The sequence below is a fragment of the Procambarus clarkii genome, chromosome 45, assembly GCF_040958095.1.
Source record: "Procambarus clarkii isolate CNS0578487 chromosome 45, FALCON_Pclarkii_2.0, whole genome shotgun sequence".
Taxonomy (NCBI): domain Eukaryota; kingdom Metazoa; phylum Arthropoda; class Malacostraca; order Decapoda; family Cambaridae; genus Procambarus; species Procambarus clarkii.
In genome coordinates this window covers 8537968-8561764 of record NC_091194.1, presented here as the reverse complement: position 1 = coordinate 8561764, position 23797 = coordinate 8537968, and the positions used below count along the sequence as shown (strand labels likewise).

Below are 23797 nucleotides of genomic sequence, written 5' to 3'. Positions count from 1 at the left end.
TAATTTGTAAGTTATTGTCTTAATAACTTAATAATAACCCTCCAGAGGTTGAAAGACCTAAATAACCCTCCAAATGTAAATTAGGTCTTAATAACCCACCAGACGTTCATAGGCATTAATAACCCTTCAGAGCTTGATAGGCCTTAATAACCAACCCTCGAGATATTGATAGGCCTTAGTTACCAACCCTCCAGAGGTTGATAGGCCTTAATAATCATCCAAAAAGTTAATAAACCTTTATCCCTACACCTAATTAAGCATGGAAGTCACTTGACACCCTTTTGGACATCTGTACTGATGTCTTTTGGCCCCGTTGCCCATCACACAAGATGTCAGGGGGTCAACAAACTTCTATCTTTATATTGAAGGCAAAACCTCAATCCACAATACAAACCCCACACATCTGATTGCTCACCCACATTCATCCACCAACCTACTCAACGAGGCATTCATTCACCCACCAAGACAGTAATCCGTACTCGCTCACCCACACCCGTCACCCACGCAACCCACAACCTGCCCGAGGAGCACTGGCATGAAAAATGGAGCTGTGTAGCCTAGTGGGGCCATGAGGCAGAGTATCGACCGCAGCCTGCTGGGTCCTCACCGCTCTCTTACCTAACCCACTCATCTTGCGACCACCTCGGTATCGCGACCAACCTTGGTCGCAACTGCATGTCAACTCACCTGCAGGGAATGAGCTACGGCTCTTGGGTCCCGCCCCTGAACCCGTAAACGAATGGTGTGTTTTAAAGCCTATTGGACTCATTTCTGTCTACGTTTAAAGCTGTGTATGGAGTCGGTCTCCACAAGTTCACTATTTACCACATCCTATTTGTTCGCCATCCTGACACTGTACATAATATTTATACAATCTCTAAGGCTCATTTGAGTATTTAGTTCAACTATGCTAAATAGTCTGTCATTTCTCCCGTATTTGCTTCCCTGGGGATCTTGTACATACTAATCATATTTCCCCTCTTTCTTCTTTCTTCCAGAGACGTGAGGTTTAGCACCTGCAGTCTTTCCTCGTATATCATACCACTCAACTCTGGGACTAGTCCGGGACCTCTCAACTTTCTCCAGCTTCGTTTTGTGTTTAATGAGACAACGAATCCACGGTGGTGCCGCACATTCCAGAATTGGTCTGACATAATTGAAATAAAAGTTCCTGGACCACTTTTCGTTCAGATTGCTGAAGGCGGTTCTTTCATTAGCAATGTACTATCAACCTCCCATATTTTTTCGTTCTATTCCAGCAGGATTTTCTCTCAAGTGTTGTGTCTGACCTTTTTTCCCCAGCACACACCGCCATTACTTTGCACTTCCTTAAGTAAACTCTAGCATCCCCTTCCTGGCCCATTCTTTAGTTTTGCCCTAATCATCATGCAGTCTTCCACCGTATTTACCATCATAATTTAGGCCTCGGCGACAAACATAGAGAGGAAGGATCCTTTGCCCTTGTGAGACATCGCTGTTAACATCCCACCACTCTTATTTATTTATTTTTATTTATTTATTTATTTATTTATATACAAGAAGGTACATTGGGTTTGTGAGAATACATAGAATAGTATTTACAATCTTGTAAAGCCACTAGTACGCGCAGCGTTTCGGGCAGGTCCTTAATCTAACTGATAATTTTAAGTAGGTAAATTCTAGCAGAATTAATAAAATGATAACAGATACATTGCAAGAAAAAAATGAGATGAGAGAGACACTCTGATGGCTCTTCTCACACTGTGTTGCTCTAATCCTCCTTTATCCACTGGAGAACCTTCCCTGTCACTCTTGCCCATTTCCTTATGTTGTGCACTAGTCTCCTGCGAGGTACTATGTCTACGGCTTTCTAACAGGTGAAAAATATGCAGCTACTCTTGTCTGTTTTGTCTGATCTCATTCACCTAGTCACGAAATTTAAGCTGATGTTAACAGCATTGTCTCATGATGTTCTACCAGCCTCTTGTGATCATGTCTATGACTTTGCATGATATGTAAGAGACACTGGTTTGTATTTTAGTGCAATTTATCTGTTTTCCACTATATTGGCACTCGATATAGTGCCAATATAGTGGAATCATTTTTTTTTTTAGTGATGGAAGCTGAAATTCTGGACTTTTGTAGAATTTTGTAAATACTTCCCGAACGCAAATTTTGACATCTGACAAATTTTGACATTTTGACAAATTTTGACATGAAAATACACACATGTGACAACCCAAATACTGTATAGTCATAATTACTTGTCGCTTTCTCCTGATAGTTACCTTTCCTTCCCCTCCTGAAAGAGGCTACCTTGAGATGATTTCGGGGCTTAGCGTCCTCGCGGCCCAGTCGCCGACCAGGTCTCCCAGAAATGGCGAGGTTAGTCTGCCGCCTCTCTCTTGATACCTCTCTTGCTTGGACTAGACGAGGCTATGTTATATGATCTATAGTACCTCTATTGCAAGGGTCTAGGATAGACTGTGATCTATTACCACTATTGCAGGGGTCTAAACTAGACTGTGGTCTATTAGCTCTGTTGTCGGGATTTAGCCTAACTGGCTACCTTACCTAATATCAGGGCTGTCTATACAATTGCCCCCCCAAAAAAACTGCGCTATGATATATATATATATATATATATATATATATATATATATATATATATATATATATATATATATATATGTGTATATATATATGTATATATATATATATATATATATATATATATATATATATATATATATATATATATATATAATATGTATGTATATTGATAATCAGTGGCCTTCAGGTGATATAGGTTCGACTGTGGTTGAGAGCAGTTATCTCTGATATGTCGTCACATCACTGCTACTGATCAAGCATCCAAACTGTAAAACTTAACTGCATTAAAACATATACATCACCAGTGAATGCCCTCTTTATACAAATTAGGTTATCTTGAGGTTATCTTGAGATGATTTCGGGGCTTTTTTTTAGTGTCACCGCGGCCCGGTCCTCGATCAGGCCTCCACCCCCAGGAAGCAGCCCGTGACAGCTGACCGTGACAGCTGAGGTACCCAGGTACCTATTTTACTGCTAGGTAACAGGGGCATAGGGTGAAAGAAACTCTGCCCATTGTTTCTCGCCGGCGCCTGGGATCGAACCCAGGACCACAGGATCACAAGTCCAGCGTGCTGTCCGCTCGGCCGACCGGCTCCCCTTGTTGGAGAGGTAAGTTGTATAATAAAGATATATATGATATAAAATATATAATTAATAATAATAATTGTGTGATAACTATAAACCTTGAATACTAGATTTATAATTTTGTCTGATTCACTTGACGTTATCTACAGTGACGTCATCCAATATGGCGGCACTTGCATTGATCAATTGAGCACCCGAACATTTCCTTGTAGACTATACATGCATTCATTTCAAGCAAAAAAAAAAATATTTAAAACTCCAAAATGTATTTGAATTGTTAAGTAGGTTCATATACTGCATTATACAAAGGTCACAAATTCACCTACTCGTGCATTAGTGACATTTGTCATGCCAGTCAAGTCAGGTACTAAACACGTTACTGGTGTATATTACTAGGCTCAATATCTCTGTGGCTTAAGTAATTACTATTTTTGTTATTAGTGTGAGTAGTAATAGTGTTGTTGCAGGAATAATAGCAGTTATTTATTATTTTCCTTTTGAATAATAACAATAACGTTCGTCTATTTAAGAGACGCTTGATCCGGCTTCATGGATGTGATCCATCAGAAACAATTGCCCATCGTGGCTCCTTTAAGACTACTTTTTGGACCTCGGATAATTTATTTTATATTAAACCATAAAAAAAAAGAATATCTGCATAGGCTACAACTGTACCTTCAGCAGCGGGGGAGGTAATTATTACTGTCAGTCTGTAATTACAACGACCAGTTATAACCGAGGAAAGTCCTGTTAAGGTCACTATACAACCCGTTCTCGCGAGCGTTCCCAACATCAAGAAACTGTCGTATTACAGTGCCCTAACCTAACTAAACAGAGGATGACATCGTAAGTTGGGTAATTTTATCTTCCTCTGCTCTGTGCTTGTCTTTCGGACTCTCCCTTCGAGACAGACAGACAGACAGACAGACAGACAGACAGACAGACAGACAGACAGACAGACAGACAGACAGACAGACAGACAGACAGAGACGAAAGGTCATGACCGTCGAGGCAGAGGATGTTGACAGCAAGGAGAGGGTTTAAGGCAGTATTCGTTGCTCCATATCCTGTGTATACTTCCGGCAGCTCTGCAGTGCTGCTATACTTGGTGTGTGTGTGTGTGTGTGTGTGTGTGTGTGTGTGTGTGTGTGTGTGTGTGTGTGTGTGTGTGTGTGTGTGTGTGTGTGTGTGTGTGTGTGAGTGTGTGAGTGTGTGTGTTTAGTTGCAGGATACTCGTGGTGTCCCGTCTTCCCAGTACTCTTTGTTGTATAACGCTTTGAGACTACTGACGGTCTTGGCCTCCACCTCACTTACTTTGTTCCAACCGTCTACCACTCTGTTTGCAAAATAAAAGTTTATAATATTTTTTTCGGCACCTTTGTTTCCTTAGCTTGAATCTGTGTCCTCTAGTTCGTGTTGTCGCTGGTTTCAGGAATTCCTCTTTGTCAGTTTGGTCGATTCCTGTTAGTATTTTGTAAGTGGTGATCATATCACCTCTTTTCCTTCTATCTTTTAGTGTTGGCATGTTTAACGCCTCTAGTCTCTCCTCGTAACTCTTGCTTTTCAGTTCCGGAAGACATTTTATAAAATGCCGTTGCACCATTTCCAGTGTATTTATATGCTTCTTGAGATTTGGACACCATACAACTGCTGCACATTCCAATTTTGGTCTCACGAAAGTCATGAACAGTTTCTTTAGTACTTCACCACCATATAATTATAAGCAAGTCTGAAGTTGGAAAGCGACGCATACCTCACATTAGCCCCGCTCCTCTGCCAGGTAAGTCCACTACGGGTTCACCATAGCCCGTGCTACTTGCAACTTTTGGTTCCCAGCAGCTGAATCTGAAACAACAGCAACAACGCATACGCTCCTCTCACAATGTTTTTTGTGTGTTCTGGTGACCAAAACCACCCAAAGGTCTCTTTCTTTATCAGAGTTCTCTAATTCCTTTCCACAGTGTGTGTACTCACCTAGTTGTGTTTGCGGGGAAACAGTCTGCAGGAAGCAGTCCGTAGCAGCTGTATAACTCCCGGGTACCTATTTACTGCTAAGTGAACAGGAGCACCAAGGTGAAAGAAACTGCCCATTTGTTTCTGCAAAAGACTCTGGAATCGAACCCGGGCCCTTTGTGTCTGTGCACGGGGTGGATGAAAGGGATAACAAACTACATACGTGTCCAGAGAGCCACGAAGACTGATGTACAAGTATATAGGGAGAAATATGCCGCTCACTCTCCAGGTAATAAGGAAAGGAAAGTTTGAGCTAACAGAGAATAATAAAGAAATCCATGCAAGAACTGTCAAGGAACTCAATAAGTAGTGGGAACCGCAGCGGAAGACGCCCCGGAGGCGGAGGAACATCCTCGGAAGGGAAGCGGCCTCCCGCTGGGGCGTCAGCTGATATATATGAAAAGGGGCGGTGGATCTAGATCAAATATCTCCTGGGCTACTAAACGATGTAACGCCAGCACTGTGAAAGCCTCTGCAAAGTGCGTTACGACACCAATTTCTGGAGAGCTTCCAGAAATATGGACACTAGAAAGCGCCGAACCGTTTTCTCTAGTGCAGGTTCGGGGCGTCTGACAACCAACCTTATCGCAAGCGACAGAGCGCTGGCTGACGAGGCTACATTGGGTGATAGCCTCATGTAAGTGGCATTGATTGACTAAATTTGATAGAATTGCTGTAATGGATCATAGACAATAAGAACAGATATCTACATGGCTTGCCAGAATTATGTAATTACAACAAAACTCCTAAAATTGGATTCAAAATAGACTAATTTAGATTTAGAAAGGTTAAAGTAAACCTCGGTTTGACGAGTGTCTTGAAGGAGTGAACGAACGCGCGGATAAAGGAATTATAAAAATAGGTTGGTAAAAATAGGATGGGTGTAAGTAGGACCTTTCTCGTAGGCTGGGTGTAAACAGGACCTGTCTTACAGGCTGGGTGTAAACAGGACCTGTCTTACAGGCTGGGTGTAAACAGGACCTGTCTTACAGGCTGGGTGTAAACAGGACCTGTCTTACAGGCTGGGTGTAAACAGGACCTGTCTTACAGGCTGGGTGTAAACAGGACCTGTCTTACAGGCTGGGTGTAAACAGGACCTGTCTTACAGGCTGGGTGTAAATAGGACCTGTCTTACAGGTTGGGTGTAAACAGGACCTGTCTTACAGGCTGGGTGTAAACAGGACCTGTCTTACAGGCTGGGTGTAAACAGGACCTGTCTTACAGGCTGGGTGTAAACAGGACCTGTCTTACAGGCTGGGTGTAAACAGGACCTGTCTTACAGGCTGGATGTAAACATGACCTGTCTTACAGGCTGGGTGTAAACAGGACCTGTTTTACAGGCTGGGTGTGAACATGACCTGTCTTACAGGCTGGGTGTAAACATGACCTGTCTTACAGGCTGGGTGTAAACAGGACCTGTTTTACAGGCTGGGTGTGAACATGACCTGTCTTACAGGCTGGGTGTAAACAGGACCTGTTTTACAGGCTGGGTGTAAACATGACCTGTCTTACAGGCTGGGCGTAAACATGACCTGCCTTACAGGCTGGGTGTAAACAGGACCTGTCTTACAGGCTGGGTGTAAACAGGACCAGCCTCATATGACTGGGTGTAAACAGGACCAGCCTCATATGACTGGGTGTAAACAGGACCCGACCCGCATAGGTCGGCTGAAGTTCTTATGTTTGGAGCGTGCGTGGCTGAAATGTGTTTCTTAATGATTCTTGCCGGTACAGGGAATATAGTGTTTATGCCTGTTCTTACACTGGTTCTTGTGAGACAGTGACGCTCGCTGATTGGTTCTTTCCTACTGTGACGCTCGCTGATTGGGTCTTGCCTACTACGACGCTCGCTGATTGGTTCTTGCCTACGACGACGCACGTTAATTGGTTAATTCTTGCCCCACTGCGACGTTCGATGATTGGTTCTTGCCCACTGCGACGTTCGATGATTGGTTCTTGCTAACTACAACGCATCCTGATTGGCTGCTGCCCGCAATAACTGCCACAATATACCATTTGAGGTTACTAGTGATCCTATCACGACTGGTCATATTTAACGTGGCCTCAATTAGGTACAACTACGAAAAAATAGATTCGAATTAAGCCTGGAGGCGGTTACTGACGACCGCTGCAGCGCGGACTGCAGCATGCAAGTGGGTGGTACAGTTAGTGACGTCACATCCAGCAAGGACCAATGAGGTTACATTGCGGTGAACGAGAACCAATCAGCGCGCGCCAAACTGGTATCCTCATGGCTTACGTCAAATTCTGTTCAATCCTTCGTCGTTATTGGCCATTCACTGGATTACGCACGTAATACAACTTAACGTATTTCTTATATCTCTTTAGATAAGCACTTTTCATTAGGCTTGAGATAAATCTAACATTGTATTCTGCTCATGGGTCAGAGTGCAGGGAGTACAAAGGGGTGGAGATAGGTCCGGGGTCGCCGCTGGAGACCCCGGACCTATCCCAGAGTACCAGAGGACCCCAGAGTACCCCCCTCAAACATGTCCTCGTGAGTAACACCTGGTTATGGTGACCAACGTTACAAATGCAACGTGATAGCAAAAGTGGCAGGTCACGCACAAAGATCCACGTTTTCTATGCATCGGTTGGTTATAGGTTAGGAGGGTGGGGTTGGGTTCCTCTGGTGTGGGTTAGGACGGTGGAATGTGGACGTTTAGGCAGCTGAAGAGAACATCCCACCTGACACAAGTAGACACCCCTCCCCCCCCGCCCCCAGATCTTATGGCGTCACATTTTCGGGGAGACTAAGCTAGTTAAACTTATCCAGGTCACCTTAACTACTGTGACTTAGAATTCCTGGAAACTCCTCTCTGAAATGGAACCTCCTTACTGGCGTAGAGTAAAGTATTCAACCACTTGGACTGGTCTGTACAGTGACGGTCTCGCTTTTTGCAGGTCGGCGTTCGATTCCCAAAGGTCCAAATGATTCCTCCTTTCCGTCCTATACCATCTCCATGTCCTCATATCCCTTCCAAGTAGTATATAGTCGTGCTGGCTTAGTGCTTTCTCCTTGCTGGAGTAGTGGTAACACCCTCGGACTACACCTAGTATGGTCTGGGTTCGAATTCTGGCCAGGGATTATTTACCGGGCACCAGTCCATAAGTGATCGCCTGTCTTCACTCAGAAGTAATAATTGGTTGTTAACTGACTGGCCGGTGATGTTCTGGGGCGAGAACTAGTGCATAAGGCTTACCGTGAACTAAGGGGAGGGAAAGATCTCAGCTCGCTAATCCATGTTGATTGATTGGTTGATGAAGATTAAGCCACCCAAGAGATGGCACGGTCATGAATAGCCCGTAGTAATCCATGTCAGAAGGCGTCTCTTCCTAACTAAACTAATATATATATATATATATATATATATATATATATATATATATATATATATATAATATATATAATATATATATAATATATATATATATATAATATATATATATAATATATATATATATAATATATATATAATATATATATATATAACTGAAAACTCACACCCCAGAAGTGACTCGAACCCATACTCCCAGGAGCAACCACAACTGGTATGTACAGGGACGCCTTAATCCGCTTGACCATCACGACCGGACATAAGGAAGTGATAGCCGAGGCTATTTGAACCACTTCCCCGCCGGCACTCGGATGGTAATCTTGGGCATAGCATTTTATCAAATCACCTCATTCTTTGGGGCACACGTGAGGAACACAAATGCAAACAAGTGCTTGTTTGCATATATATATATATAATATATCCTTGTGATCAGTTTGAATACGACACGAGACAGTTAGCAGTGAGAGGTGACACATATACCAATTGAGGAACGATCTAATTTATATAATCCAGGACGAATAATTATAAAACAAAATTCACTACTTTTAATACAAGAAGAATGTTATTATAGTCCCTGTCAAAACTATGGGCACACTATGTTATATAGAATATTTTCTTAATTTTAGCGACATCAATGCTTAATGATTTCCGATATATGTTATAAGAAAATAATTACTTGGATTTTTTCAAGGGTCGACCCGGTTTCAAGCTCTCCACCATCTTCGAGGGGGATTGCTATGGGAGCCGACCACGTTTTAATGTGAGAAATTGGGCTGACCACAATCCTACATGTTGGGCACTTACCCTTCAGCAATCACTGTGCAAAGTTTGAATGAAGCTGGCCCCAAGCATCTGGCCTCCAACCATGGACAAACATGCATTCTAGTATCTAGAATGTATGTAGTCTTTGCATTCAATAAGATATATATATATATATATATATATATATATATATATATATATATATATATATATATATATATATATATATATATATATATATATATATAAAGAAGGAAGAGGTAGAAGACTGTAGCAGTGTAGACAGTAACTTCAGTGGGCCACCCAAGGGACTCTAATAAGGGTAACTGGCAGTGCAGAGAGAGAGATCAATCAATAAATTCTTGAGAGGTGAGCCAGACAGAGCAAGGCGACCAGGGTCAAGAATCTGAGGGCCCACGTGTGTGTGCCGCTCTGGACAATATTGGTAGGATCCTGTATGGTGGTAATGGACCCCAGGATAAGAGCTCGGCAATTTGCATTTGTAGTGAACTAGTTACGGATAGCTTTATTCTGTTTATCACGCTTCCAGCACCATCTAGTGGTCGGCGGTACACCCCACACTACTGCTGTGGGCGTCTGTACACCCCACACTCTTGCTGTGGGCGTCTGTACACCCCACACTCCTGCTGTGGGCGTCTGTACACCCCACACTCTTGCTGTGGGCGTCTGTACACCCCACACTCCTGCTGTGGGCGTCTGTACACCCCACACTCCTGCTGTGGGCGTCTGTACACCCCACACTCTTGCTGTGGGCGTCTGTACACCCCACACTCCTGCTGTGGGCGTCTGTACACCCCACACTCCTCCTGTGGGCGTTGGTGTGAGGTTAGACACAAGTACTTCCTATTAGAACAATAGGAATATTGTACTTGTTAAAGTATAAAGTAACGAGGCACACGCGTATATATAGCAAGAGATCTGTGGTTGTGTCCGCATTCCCCGTGGCGCAGTGGTAAAACACTCGCCCGGCGCTTTGGCCTGCGTTCGTATCCTGGCCGGGGAGGATTGACTGGGCGCCAATTCTTAACCAGAATTAACCGCACAGCCTCTGTTCACGCAGCAGTGAATGGGTACCCGATTTGGCGGGTCGTATTCCGGGGAAAAATTAGGATTAAGGACCTGCCCGAAACGCTATGTGTGCTAGTGGCTTTACAAGAATGTAAGAACTATTGTATATATATATATATAAATAAAATTAAATTAGGAATTAAAAAAATTAAATTATAAGGGACTCATTACCAAGCTATGGGTTGTTGACAAGTGGCATATGAATCACGTTGAATGTGTATTGTACCAACAAGGGCCACCCTGACTCTTCCTGGTGTAAATTAACATATATATTGGCACGACAGACACGCCGTTGTAAAAGAAGTTAGAGACGTTCAAACTTGAACGTAGCATATATTACCGGTCAAACCAAACATCAACTGTTGCTTGTATATGATTTGTCATATAATGTAGATTTTCTAAGTTTATAGGAGATGTGTGATGAGACGCTGAGAAAGGCGGGGTAGGTATATCAGGTTGAGTACTACTATAAGAGTACGTTCATTCATTAAACGTGTGCGCCCATCGATCCTCACTTGTCAATGACGTCATTCCTGGAGATTCCCACCGCCTCATCAAAATGAAAAGTTACGAAACATAGAAGTAGGGGAAGATTTTTTCGCCTTTGTGGGAACCGATCTCTGGAAAGAACTGGTACAGGGTTGAAAATTGTCAAAATACGGGGTTGTGAGGCGTTTGTGGGGAAAAGAGGAGGAAGAAGTGGATGCGGCCGAGGATGAATGTGGCAAGAGAAGAGACTGGTGACGAGAAGGGATGAGTCAAGGCTCATGATTGGCTGAGCGCCCTCGCCTCTCGGTCAATGGCAGGCCTCGGTTCCAATAATGATGAATGTATCTCGCCAGACTCTTAAACGCTCAGCTCGCCTCTTGTAGGAAAAATATTATCTCCTCACTCTGGGTATTTAGCGCCCCATAACCCACACGGTAATATTCTTCGCGGGTCACAGGAGGGTCAAAATTAGCCAGGGAAGGCGTGAGGTGTAGGCGAGGGCCAGAAAATGGAAGTAGAGCGAGCCGTCTGCTGGGTAGGGACGTGAGGATCAATAATGGAACGCATCTCAGTAAGGCTGTGAATATCCAGAGTGCACAGCAAGAGGAGAAATCTTTGCAAATCCCACTAATGTATTGGCCCTCCGTGGCGTATTTCGGGGGTTATGGCTCCCTTATAGTGTGTACATTATAGTGATAAGTGTAGCGAGATGGGCGGTGGAGTGGTATAGCAGGAAACATGGACCTGCCTAGCGGAGCTGGGCTCGTGATTCTTTCGTGCGCGTGAAATGAAACGGGATTTTCGTAAGTTTCCTCCTTATTTGAACCTTTTCGACGATGAGTGGACGACCCAGGACTACAAGCTTCGCTGAAGGGAACAAAGGACCGCCTTCAGTTTCCTTCCCGGGCATGAAAATAAGCAGTAAGTAGAGGGAGGATACCGTGATGGCGGGCACCCATCGTCCCCCACTAGTCTACACTTCTTCCTGGCGGGTAGTTGCCCTCTCCACCTGCCTCACGCCCTCCCTGGCGGGGTGGTGGAGGGGGCTGTGGGCGCCAGGGAGGGCGGGGATGGGCGTGCGGGCGGGGGTATGGGCGGCACAGGGCGTGGCGGGGGTGGGGGGAGGGGGGGGGGACGGCAGAAAACAGCTGATGGGGGTGGGTGGCCCCAGCACCCATGACCCCCTCCCCCAGCACCCCCCCACCTCTGAGGCCCACACCCCCACCCTCGGGTCCAACATGAGTACTCTGGGGGTCTGGAAGCCAGGGCCTCCATGTTGCCTTTTTTTTTTTTTTTTTTTTGATCTTCCACCTTTCTGTCTTGTCCAAAGAATGCTGAAAATGACCATAGGCCTAATGTAATATCCTTCAAGAAATATTCCTTGGTTATATTTTCTTACTGCAGGTAATGTTAGCTTTTTAGTTTAGGGCCGTTGTGGTTGGGCAATAAGTAGATCCGGGGATGGATAGATTTGGGATTAAAGGGTCACCAAAGCAGGTCAGGGGATTGGTGGGGCGGGATGAATGGGTTGCCAGACAAGGGGTGGGGGCGGGGGGGGGGGCCGGGGATTGAGGAATGAGAGGATTGGGTCTCAAAGGATTGGTGGACAAGGATGGGTGCAGGTGGAAGGGCTAGGGGGGGGGGGATGGGACAGGAGGGTTAGGATATCAGGGGGGGGGGGGTTAGGAGACCAAGGTGAGGGGGGGGGGATCCAGCTGGTCAAGAGGACTGGGGATGGGGCTGTGGTATAGAGGGGTTGGGAGACAAGAGGCTTAATCTACTTGAGAGGTCATGGGTTTGAGGATCGGTGTGTATTTAGCTTTTTTTATTTTTTTTTATTTTCCAGATGACATCAAATTTGTTTGAGGCCTGTCCTCGTTTACGTAATGTTTGGTGATGGGGCTACATAGTCTTGGGCCTGAGGTGAGAGTTTATTAGGCAGCTGAGGTAGCTTTGGTTAACCAGGAAAATGGTTTTGTATTTATGTACTGTAGAGCCAGCCGTGTGTGGCGCGACTTTCTGAAATGTACGCCATGATGCACCCTAAGCTAGGGAGTATGGTTGTCCTATGAGGGTGCTGCACTTGTAAGGTATAATATTTATGAAAGGTTAAATGTTACCCATGTAAGGGGCAGTAGCTTTAAGCTCGACAAGCCACAGTGAAGGTGCAGAAAACAGGCGATTCTTTTCCACCCATGGGGTTATAAACCCATGTAACTGCCTACCCACCTAAGCTATTACTACTAAGGCATTACAGTACTGTATTTCATTTTAAAATTATAATAGAAAATCCTTGGGTACCTGGAGTATACCTGGAGAGGGTTGTGGGAGTTGTTCTGCTCCCCGAGCCCAGCCCAAGGCCAGGCTCGACTTGTGATAACTTGGTCCAACAGTCACAATGGGGGATCTTTGACAAGTTGTTGGCTTCCTGTCCCAGTTGAGATGGTGACCCATGGATATATTCAGGCAAATGACCAATATTATATGAGCTAAGCAGTTGGGTTAGGGTTCATTATTCTTGAAATACTTCATATTTATGGGTTGGTCAGTTACTGTATAGCTGGACCATTTAACCCTCAGTATGAAGAATTTTGCTTGTAACTACATTAATGTCTTGAAAGGATATTTATGGTGTTGCAGACAGTAAGTCACAATGTGGTTGAAAATGATCACCATTCCACATATCTGAAAATAAAGAAATTTTTTGACATTTCGGTTCATTCTAGACCATTATACGACTTGATAATGGTCCTGGATGGACCAAAATGTTGTCAATTCCATTATTGTCAAATTTGTTGAGTTAGCCATCTGTGCTGTTCATACTTTGCCATCTAGAATCATCCCGAGGCCTGGAAAGGGCAAGTGCATGCAAGTTATACTTATCATGTTTACATAGCTAATAGTTGATAGTATAGGGAACCAAAAAATTATGATATTTTGTTAGAAAACTACTGTATTATGTGTATGGTTAGGTGGTGTTTCTATAGGCTAGCCTGACAAAGGGACCTGCCAGCCAAGTGGACAGTGCTTGGGATTCGTAGTCCTGAGGTTCCGGGCTTAATCCCCAGTGGAGGCGGAAACAAATGGGCAGAGTTTCTTTCACTCTGATGCCCCTGTTCATCTAGCAGTAAATAGATACCTGGGAGTTAGCTGCTACGGGCTGCTTCCTGGGGGGTGTGTAACAAAGAAGAGGCCTGGTCGAGGACCGGGCACGGGGACACTAAGCCCTGAAATCATCTCAAGATAACCTCAAGAAGAAGATAGCCTGATGTGCCTGTAGTTGGTAGCTATATATATTACTGTGCCTCCAATGAGAAGATTTACCTCTTGTGCTTATGGCTGGATGGGTACGATCAAGTCATACACAGGTTGTTTCTAATTTACCAAAATATATTATTAAGTGCAGGCTATTTTAGCTTGGGTTTGATTAGGTTAGGTAGGTTTTTAATATCTGTTGAATTATCTTGGGTATGATGTGACAAAGTCCAACTGGATGGTTAATGGTAATGTGCATGGGATGGGAATGCAGTAACTGGTAATGCCCCTGTAGAGCATCTACCTGTTGTAATAGAACTTCTTCCCCATGAACCCATTTCATGCACTATTGAAACTAAACCAGTGTGGAGTTACTCTACACTATGTACTGTGCTGTATACATCTTTTATCAAGATAGTCTTGTTGAAATACTGTTTAATACTTACTATAGGTCTAACATTATTACGGCATTCTCGGTGATGGACGTAATTATTTTTTATCAAAAGGGGCAACACTTCTTCATATACTGTACCTTTCATATTGAAACATATTGTAGTACAGTACTGTATATTCGAAGAGTTAGTCTATGCACGGACATTTGGAGAGGCTTCTTTTAATGCATGCAATAATGTAATGTTTTTTAATTTAAAGTGACCGAGGAGCTTGCTAGGCATAGGTAAGTGTGATTTTGTCTACCTAGGCTACTACTTCAGTTTGGTGCCTAGAGTAAGTTGAAAATTAAATAATTACGTGCATAATTCTACATCTGCGTGAAAACAGAAAGCACTAATAAGTTATTAAATATAACACCTTACCCCAGCTCAAAATCCTCAGGCATATTCGAGGGACCTTTGACAAGCCACCGGATTCCTGTCCCCATCATGGCCACTAGAGATGGTGGCCCTCAGGTAAATTCAGGTAAATTTAATGATAAAAAAAAATGTCATATTTTCATGTGAAGCATTCACAGTCAGGTAAAGCCAGAAGTTTGAATTTTTATTCACACTTTTTTCAGATATATTTTCATATTGTATATAGAGTACTGTATATATTATTGTAGTACAGTATGCCAGAAGAGTTAGGGCATTCTGGGGCTTTGTTCATCCAGTGTTGTAAGTAATGAGGTATTTTTTCAGTTGCCGGCAGCTGAGGAGCTCGTTAGGCTTAATTAAATGGGATTTTGTTAACATAGGGTCACACTTTATTTTGGCAGATTGTTGCACACACTATCTGCCGAAATAAAGTTTGAAAATGTAAAGATTGAAAATTAAATTATTAATACTGTACACTGTATTACAACCAAGAAAGATTAGGTCTCTGCGATTGAGTTAGGTCACGTCAAGTTATTGCTGGTTTTTCTGTGTTGTACACTTTTTAAATTTTACTGTTTTGAGGCACTATCCTAGATTTATTTTTAGATGGGATGAATTATAAGTACTGTATCGGCTAGTATTGCCTTGACATGGTTTCTAGGATCATTCTCATCTCGGCTCGATCTCTGACCTGGCCTCTTGGTTTGCATTATGGTCACACAGGCTGATAGACACTGCTGCTCACAGTCTGATGTGTAAATTACAGCCCGGTGATCAAGTACCCTTTAGGGTGTTTTATCAAGTTCACTTTCTGACTGACGGACACTCTTGAGGTAAGCTGAACCTCTTCCTGTGTGGGACCATACAAATTGATCTTTTCCTATAATCTTTTCAATACTATCTTATGCTTTGCAAGCTTGGCTACATACAACCTGCAAGTACTAAAGCCAAGGGTATACATGAGTGCATTATTTGCAAGCACAGAATGAAGAAACAGGAAGTGAAACAGGAAATGAAGCACTGGGAGTGAAGTCGTGCTGTGCACCGTGGGCTACTTTGTTGATTATTACTCGCCTCCGAAGTACTGAGTGTGTAATACAGTGTGTTACTGTGTAAATAGTGTGTGAAACTGTACATATTGTAATTTTAGTGAAATTTTAACAGGTAATATTGCGACAATAAACATTTATTGTGGACACATTACTGACACATGTATCACAGTTCCATGGAACATTATGAACGTTCTACTGTATACATATTGTAAAGGACACAAATATGCATCATATATGATAAAAAAACAAATAAAACCGCATTGGTAATACGTAAAACAAATAATTGAAAATATATTTGTGGCAACACCCGGTGCTTGAATGGCCTGCGCGACCGTGTCTGGGCGATTCACGCACGGGCGACCAGGCCCTGATGACGTCACAGCGCACCTTGTCCATGTACCCACAGCCAAAGTAAGTGGAATTTGGTATTTATTTTTACATAGACATGTTCAGGGTAGGGAATTTATCATTTTACGAAGAAAAAATAATTTTTTGGGAACACTTTTATTTCATGCGCATCGGGGGAATTTCACAATAAACTCTGCGAAGCACGGTGGTTAAGGGGCTGGTTTGAAAATTTTTAAACTTTCCTCAAACTCATATATTTTGTGCATAATTTACATGGTAAATGCTTCAACTTTTCATATAATAGATCAATATCATTTCATGAACAGGGAAAAAAAATGTTGTTTTAAAAATTGAAACTTTCACAATTTCAAATTATGCCAACGAATTTAATAATTCACAAATTTTTATTTTATTCATTATGGGCTCAGAATGGCATGTAATGTTCTTTTTCTATTATAGAAAATTTTGTTTGAGAGTATAGTTTACTGTAAAAAAAAAAGTCAATGTAGCCTTCAAAATATGCGCAAAATTTGATGGAATGTTTGTATATTTTGACCGAAAAATGTACACCTCCCAAAGTTATGGGTATATAAATAAACGCACCTATGGAAACCGTAGAACTAAGAACTACAGTACAGTATGTACATAATATAAAAAAATTATGAGAATCGGTCAGAAACTGGATTTTTGAAGTCGCCTCCAGTTTTAGAGATGATTGGAGTTGAAGTTATCGACAACGAATATGGTACTGTAGTTCTAATTGATGAATGATCTTGAATGTTTTAATAAAGATTACTTGGCATTCATACTCGAATATGTGAAAATTGTAGGTCAATATGTGTTGAAGTTCAGAAAAGGTAACCCCAACTCCCACTAAAAACAAATAAAGTATAGGATAATTATAATGATTTAGGGGAGAGATATATATATATACATACATATATAATATGATACATATATACATATATAATATGATACATATATACATACATACATATATAATATGATACATACATACTCATTATTATTTGTTATGTAATACTCAGCAGTGATAAAAAGGCACCAGCTGCATATTCACTTTTGGACACTTCTTACTACTATTCTTCTTTGTACATCGGGCAGGTGCCTGCATCTCTTTATTACTGCAGTTACTATGCCTCGGCTCCATTTAATAGGAGCTGTTCTTATCATTAATATTTTTTTAATCATATAAAATCTATTTCTTAACATATTGGGGTGAAACTTTCACGAATCTGATGCCAAATTTTGTACAGTGTAACATTTCAAGTAATTTTCATATATTGTACTGTACTGTAATTCGAGAACATTTTGATTTCCCGGCCCCATAAGATTACTTTAAATATTTTGTTTAGCCCCTAGTTGTGGTATCTATTTTGGTTGAGTGAATAATGTTTATTATTCTCCATGATTATATATTGTATATATGTGCTCTAGGCTTAAAATGAGGTCACTTAAACCCCCTCCCCCCTCCCAAGGTCAAACTACTGACCTTCCCCAGGATGCAATCCCCACAACTGTTGGCCTGACTCCTGGGTACCTCATTTACTGCTGGATGAAGTGAGGCATTAGGCGAAAGGATATTGGCCCAACCATTTCTATCTTGGGAATTGAATCTGGGATCCCAGATAGTGAATTAAAAAAAGCCAGCTGTACTACGAGGCCCTCTAATGTCAGGTCTTCAAAACTGGCACTTTGATCCGGTATGAACGGTACTACCATCTGTGTTAGAACAATCAGCTAAACCTGCCAAGAATTTAAAACCTCACATTTAGGCTACTTTTGATTACTTGTTATTTTGGTAGCCTACAGCTGTACAGGGTATATCTTATGTTTTGTACATTGTGATGTTGTGAAAGTGATATAAAGTATTGGTATTGCATGTATGATTGGGAATCAATATACAGTAGATTCAAATTCTTGCTTGTAAATATTTAATTCATGAACAAGACTCGGTCACCATTATGAGTACAGTACTATAATGATTTCTGGTAAGTATAAAAAGAGCATTCTTTTTATATTAGAAATGTAAAATCAAATGAGAATTAGGGGTAAGTTGCCTGCATCTTGCTACTGGAGTCCAAAAACTCTTAACCTGCACTGGTGGACACTGTGCACACCAGTGCACAGAATAAAATCATAAAAAGCCATAAACTAAATATTCTCCAATACTTTATTGAACCAGTAAAGTACTCCAAAGAGAAACCACCCGAGGAAGCAAGTTATCGCTATACAAGCTCAGCCTGTGGCCAGGTTTGCCTGGTGATAACTCAAAATTGACTACTTGTAAACTCCAGGTAGATATGAAACCACTGTCATACAGTTCTAACACGCCCTGTTACTATGTCAAGTAATATCAGTTCTTTATGGTCAGCGGTTCCAAGGAAACAAGCCACTGAACTTTAGGGTACCTAATGCTGGTATCTGGCCTTATGGGATGCTGGGGCCTAAACATCCAGAAACCTGGTTATCTTTGTTACCTTTTTATGTTGGTGTTGGACCTTTCATATCTGACTGAAGACATGGAATGACATACGTAAGCCAGTGGTCCCTTCATGTTTGGCAAACAAAAGGCATAACTATGTCCTTATTAAACTGATGAATCTGATTGTGTTATATTTGCCCATGGGTATGCTAAGATCAGCCCATCCAACGGCCTCTTTATGGGAGGCCTGGTCGGAGACTGGGCCGCGGGGCCGTTGATCCCCGGAAACTACACATACACTGTAAGGTAGGTAGGTATCCTCCTAAGATGAAAGTACCAGTACTTAAAGTAACTATTTGGTCGAGGGTATGAACCATGAAGTGATGGATCATCAAGAAGTTGATTTGTAATATTGAATTTGGCCAAATGGGAAAATTTTAATGGCAATGTAAATGGGACTCTAGGCCTCTCCTAGCAATTGTAGACCTAATACATGCAATATAGTGCATATGTATATATACTGTACTGTATATATATGTGCTATACTCGACATTGGAATCTTTAAGTATGGTTTTAGCATTTTTGTTCTGTACTTTAAAAGTACAAAATGTGAATTATTGATGGTCTATCACTACATAGTTACAATTAGCCAACTTCTCAGTATTCATAAGGGAACTTTTTAAATACCTGCAAGGGATAACTGATCAACCAGGCTGTAACTTATGTCAGGCTGCAAGCAGTGGGGTTAAACAGCCTGGTTGACCAGACAGCCGAGCAGGAGGCCTGGTCAGAGACCAGGCTGCAGGGACATTGATCCTTGGAACCACCTCAAGGTTGCCTTGCTTATCTTGCCTCACACACTCCACTACATACTGTAATATCTTTACTGTGTAGTGTACCTAATCTTAAGATCAAGGAAACTCTTAGGCTAGCCTCTTATCCTCTTTGCTTTGTTTTGAAGAGCAGTGTTGAAATTTGTTTGTAACCTTGTAAATTTTTGTCATCCGGGGGTCCATGATGGGGCCAGAATAAGGTTGTTTTCCTTTATTTCATGTACATGTAGTTGGGTTATTTGATTGTCTGAATTCTGCTTTAAGGAGCCTATGGTTTGAATAAATAATTTCCACAATTTCCACAATGTAATACTGTACTGTACTGTAGTTGACTTTATTACATTATTTAGAAAGGTGGTGTGTGTGTCCCCTAGAGTTTTGCGCTGGCATAATTTACCTCTGAACTGTGGCCAACTCTAGACCAGTGCTTCTCAAACTAATGTGGCAGACCAACAATTTTCGTTTTTACTGTTTTATGAAAATATTTGTTTTATATTTTTCATATATTCACATACAGTACACATGTTCAACTGAGCATACAATCCAATATTCTTTGCTGTATATTAATTGGAATGCGAGTGTGCATACCAAATGTAGTTTACTGTACTTGTGGAGATGTTCCCATATAAATACATTAAAGACGGGTTGAAAATTGCACATCTGTAGGGAGTGTGAATTGGCTATTAATCATGTGTGATTCAAGAAACTTTATATTGAAAGTGTAATAAATGTAGTGGAAATTGATAGGCATCTTATAATTTTATTTTGTAAATTTTTTTTTCAACTGTGAACAAGTTATTTAATATCGTTGACTTCATCGACGACATTATTCCTGGTGTAGTTCTAGTGTGTTATTTTAATTAATGCACAAGAGTTATGTTGGACAATGGAGTCACAAGGAAGTTGCACCCTATGAAAAAGTCTTGAGGCTGTACAGTGAGATTGCATCTACGTTCCCGGACTCCGGGCACACACCACTGACTCGACCCTGGTAGTGAGTATGCCTGTGGAGTATAGGGGTGCAAGTTCGACACCATCCTTTGACTTCAATATTTTCCCATTTTATTATTTCTAATTTAATTGGAAACTCCTGGACCGTTACTGGTCCATGGATCATAAGTTTCAATACCCCTGCTCTAGGCTACACGGTACAATATTGTGATGTGAACATTACTAAGGAACTGTAATGTTCATATTATTATAGGCCTGCATTTCAACAGTAGTTTGTAGTTCTCTAAAATTTCTGTCTTGTACTGTATAGTATTCATTTGTGAAGTTTAAATAATTGCTTCTTATGGGCAGAACAAATTAATTTTGTATGCTTTCAAGCCGTATTGTTCTTGGTCAGGTTTGAAATTTATTTATTTATTTATTTATAGTAACCGAGGTTAGAAAATGTAATCTGTAAATGATCAGTCACAACCCTGCTCTTGTGCCAGGTAAGTGCACTATATGCTCACCATAGCCCATGCTAATTGGAACTTTTGTTCAGAGTAGCTGAATCTAAAACAGCAGCAGCAACTGTAAATGATAAACCACGACTGACATTTATTTGAACTTTTCTCTCCCTGATAACAAGGCTAGTTTTTGTGAAGTGTACTCATACAGTGCCAGTATGTCAGAAGGGTCTTGAGGTAGGTAACTTATTTTGCTGTTGGATCGCTGGGTGTCTACTTACGGAACCCTCCTCACGACATAATGAGGCACCAACACACCACTCTTGAATATTGGATGGTCTTAGTTTTGTTGTTTACATGCATGCCTCAGTGATGTAAGAGCCTGGATCTATTGGTCACTTTTGAGTGATGAGTACATGTACTATACAGTAGGTTTATGGAGATAGTGCTTAAACTGTCTTTCCATTTCCCACCCCAGCAAGTTTTTCATTGCCCTTGCAAGCTCCCAAATTGTCTATAAACGGTAAATAGGTCTTTTTCTGATGTGCACATTACATGCTATAACAACAGTTGTATGGCTGAAATTGATAGTTTTTTGGTAAGAAAAGAGCTAGGGCCAGCATTATTATTTTTGGTTAATCTAAATGGTTAAGGACTGTTTGGGCATTAATGTAGACTATCTTGAGGTTGTCTTGAGATGATTTCGTGGCTTAGCGTCCCTGCGGCCTGGTCCTCGACCAGGCCTCTTTTTTTTTTCCTTCTGTTACACCCCCCCAGGAAGCAGCCCGTAGCAGCTGTCTAACTCCCAGGTACCTATACTGCTAGGTGAACAGGCACATCAGGGTGAAAGAAACTGCTCATTTGTTTCCTCCTCCACCGGGGATCGAACCCGGAACCTCAGGACTACAAATCCAAAGCGCTGTCCACTCATCTGTCAGGCCCCATTCTTTCTATCTTTCTATTCCAAAAAGATTTTTGGAATTCCTTAAGATTTCCAGATCTTTCATTTGTGGTGTTGAGAGGGGGACAGTCCCTGTAACCCCTTCTATTGATGGCTAATAGACTCCTTTCTGGGTGTCTACCTCGATATCAGCCTACAATTTAATTACTGTTCTTCTGCCTCAAAACAACAGAGTAAAGTAAGCATCCCTTAAAATTTAACTATATCCAAAAAAATTACATTGATTTTTGTAAGAGCCACACACACTGAATCGTGCAAAAACTATTATAATATTTATTTGACAGGTTTCTATAGATATCTTTCATATTTCGTTATATTTTTGAAGTACATATTTTCAAAGAGTTCCTAGCACTTTTGTAGCTGTGTTGTATGCAACAGCTACAAAATGCTGTTTCTAAATTCACTAGAATGCGTCCAGCATAGGATGAAAAAGTTAATCCCTCAAACTAGAAACCTGTCATATGAAGACTGACAAAGCTTAAATTACATTCTCTCTATAAAGGTGAAGAATTAGGGATGACATGATAGAGGTGTGCAAGTGGATGAATGGACATGACAAAGGGAATATTAATAGGGTATTGAAAGTATCAACACAAGACAGAATACGACACAATGGGTATAAATTGGATAAGTTTAGATTTTGGAATGACCTGGGTAAATACTGGTTCGGTAACAGGGGTGTTGGTTTGTGGAACCAATTACCGCAAAACGTGGTGGAGGTGGGGTCCATTATTGTTTCAAGCATTGGTTGGACATTTATGAGTGGGATTGGGTGGTCATAAATAGGAGCTGCCTCATATGGGCCAATAGGCCTTCTGCAGTTACCTTTATTCTTATGTTCTTAGGCACCAAGGACTGTTAGAGACCAGAAGTCAGATTTGTACCCCTTGACTATGTACTATAGATAGTACAGTACTGTACTTACAAACAAAAGAGGTAGTTGCATTTATTGTAACTACTGTCTATGCAGCGCATGTGAAAGTAGTGTGTTCAGTAGTCTAGTGTACCTCTGAACACGGAGAGAAGGGCATCTGTATCCTCTGAGGCCCTCTACCTACTCAGTGTGTGTGCACAGCTGCATTCACCCCCCCCCCCCATCCTCTATACCAGGAAGATAAGGTTAGTAAGCAGGCAAATGCTGTTTTTTACAAGAGTGAATGAAATTCAGTAAGACATGATATGAATACTGTATTACATATTAGGATTACATTTGGAACCCTGAAATATGTACTGAGTTTTTGTTTAAAAGAATATCAAGCATTAGGTGGGGAATATTTTGTTGAAAACAGACTATATTTTTCCCTATAAATAATGTAGTCCTGTGGTAAAAATCTTATCTGGTTGTCTATAATTAGGGTCTTTTTTCTTAACTATGTATTGAACAATCTTTACACTTTTGTTGGCCAAAGTGGGTTACATTGATACAGTACAGGACTTAGAATTGTATATTAGTATGTTGTCAAGTGGACAAACATTCCTGGTGCTAGATTTTAGACTTGAGTTCTAATGCTTGGTATAATTCACATTGTACTTAGTAGGGTGAGCAACTACTGACCTTTCCCAGGATGCAACCCTCATTAGTTGCCTAACTCCTGGTTACCTATTTTACTGTTAGGTGGGCAGAGGCATCAGGTGAAAGGAAATGTGTCAAACCATTTCTGTCCTGCCTGGGGATTGAACCCAAGTACAGTACTCCATAACAACCTCCAAATGGTATCCAATCAACTGGGCTGATTCTTGCGCCAGATTGTGTGCAGTGGCATCTAAGAGCCTGGTTGACTAGACCACCAACTGCCTGGTTAAAGAT

The 23797-nt window shown here is 41.6% G+C and overlaps 1 protein-coding gene across 3 annotated transcripts in view; it reads left to right on the top strand.

The window, feature by feature from the left end:
• Positions 1 to 11245: 11245 nt before the first annotated feature.
• Positions 11246 to 23797, top strand: part of LOC123770066 (protein kinase shaggy) — a 65462-nt gene continuing 52910 nt past the window's right edge. Inside the window, exon 1 of one of the 3 annotated variants that reach the window (XM_045761728.2) lies at positions 11246 to 11810. In XM_045761728.2, coding sequence (XP_045617684.1) covers positions 11726 to 11810 — 85 coding nt within the window. In that variant the 5' untranslated portion in view covers positions 11246 to 11725. Of the gene's footprint in view, positions 11811 to 15010; positions 15063 to 23797 lie in introns of those variants that run through there. The other 2 variants (XM_045761725.2, XM_069301344.1) reach the window with 2 other exon arrangements.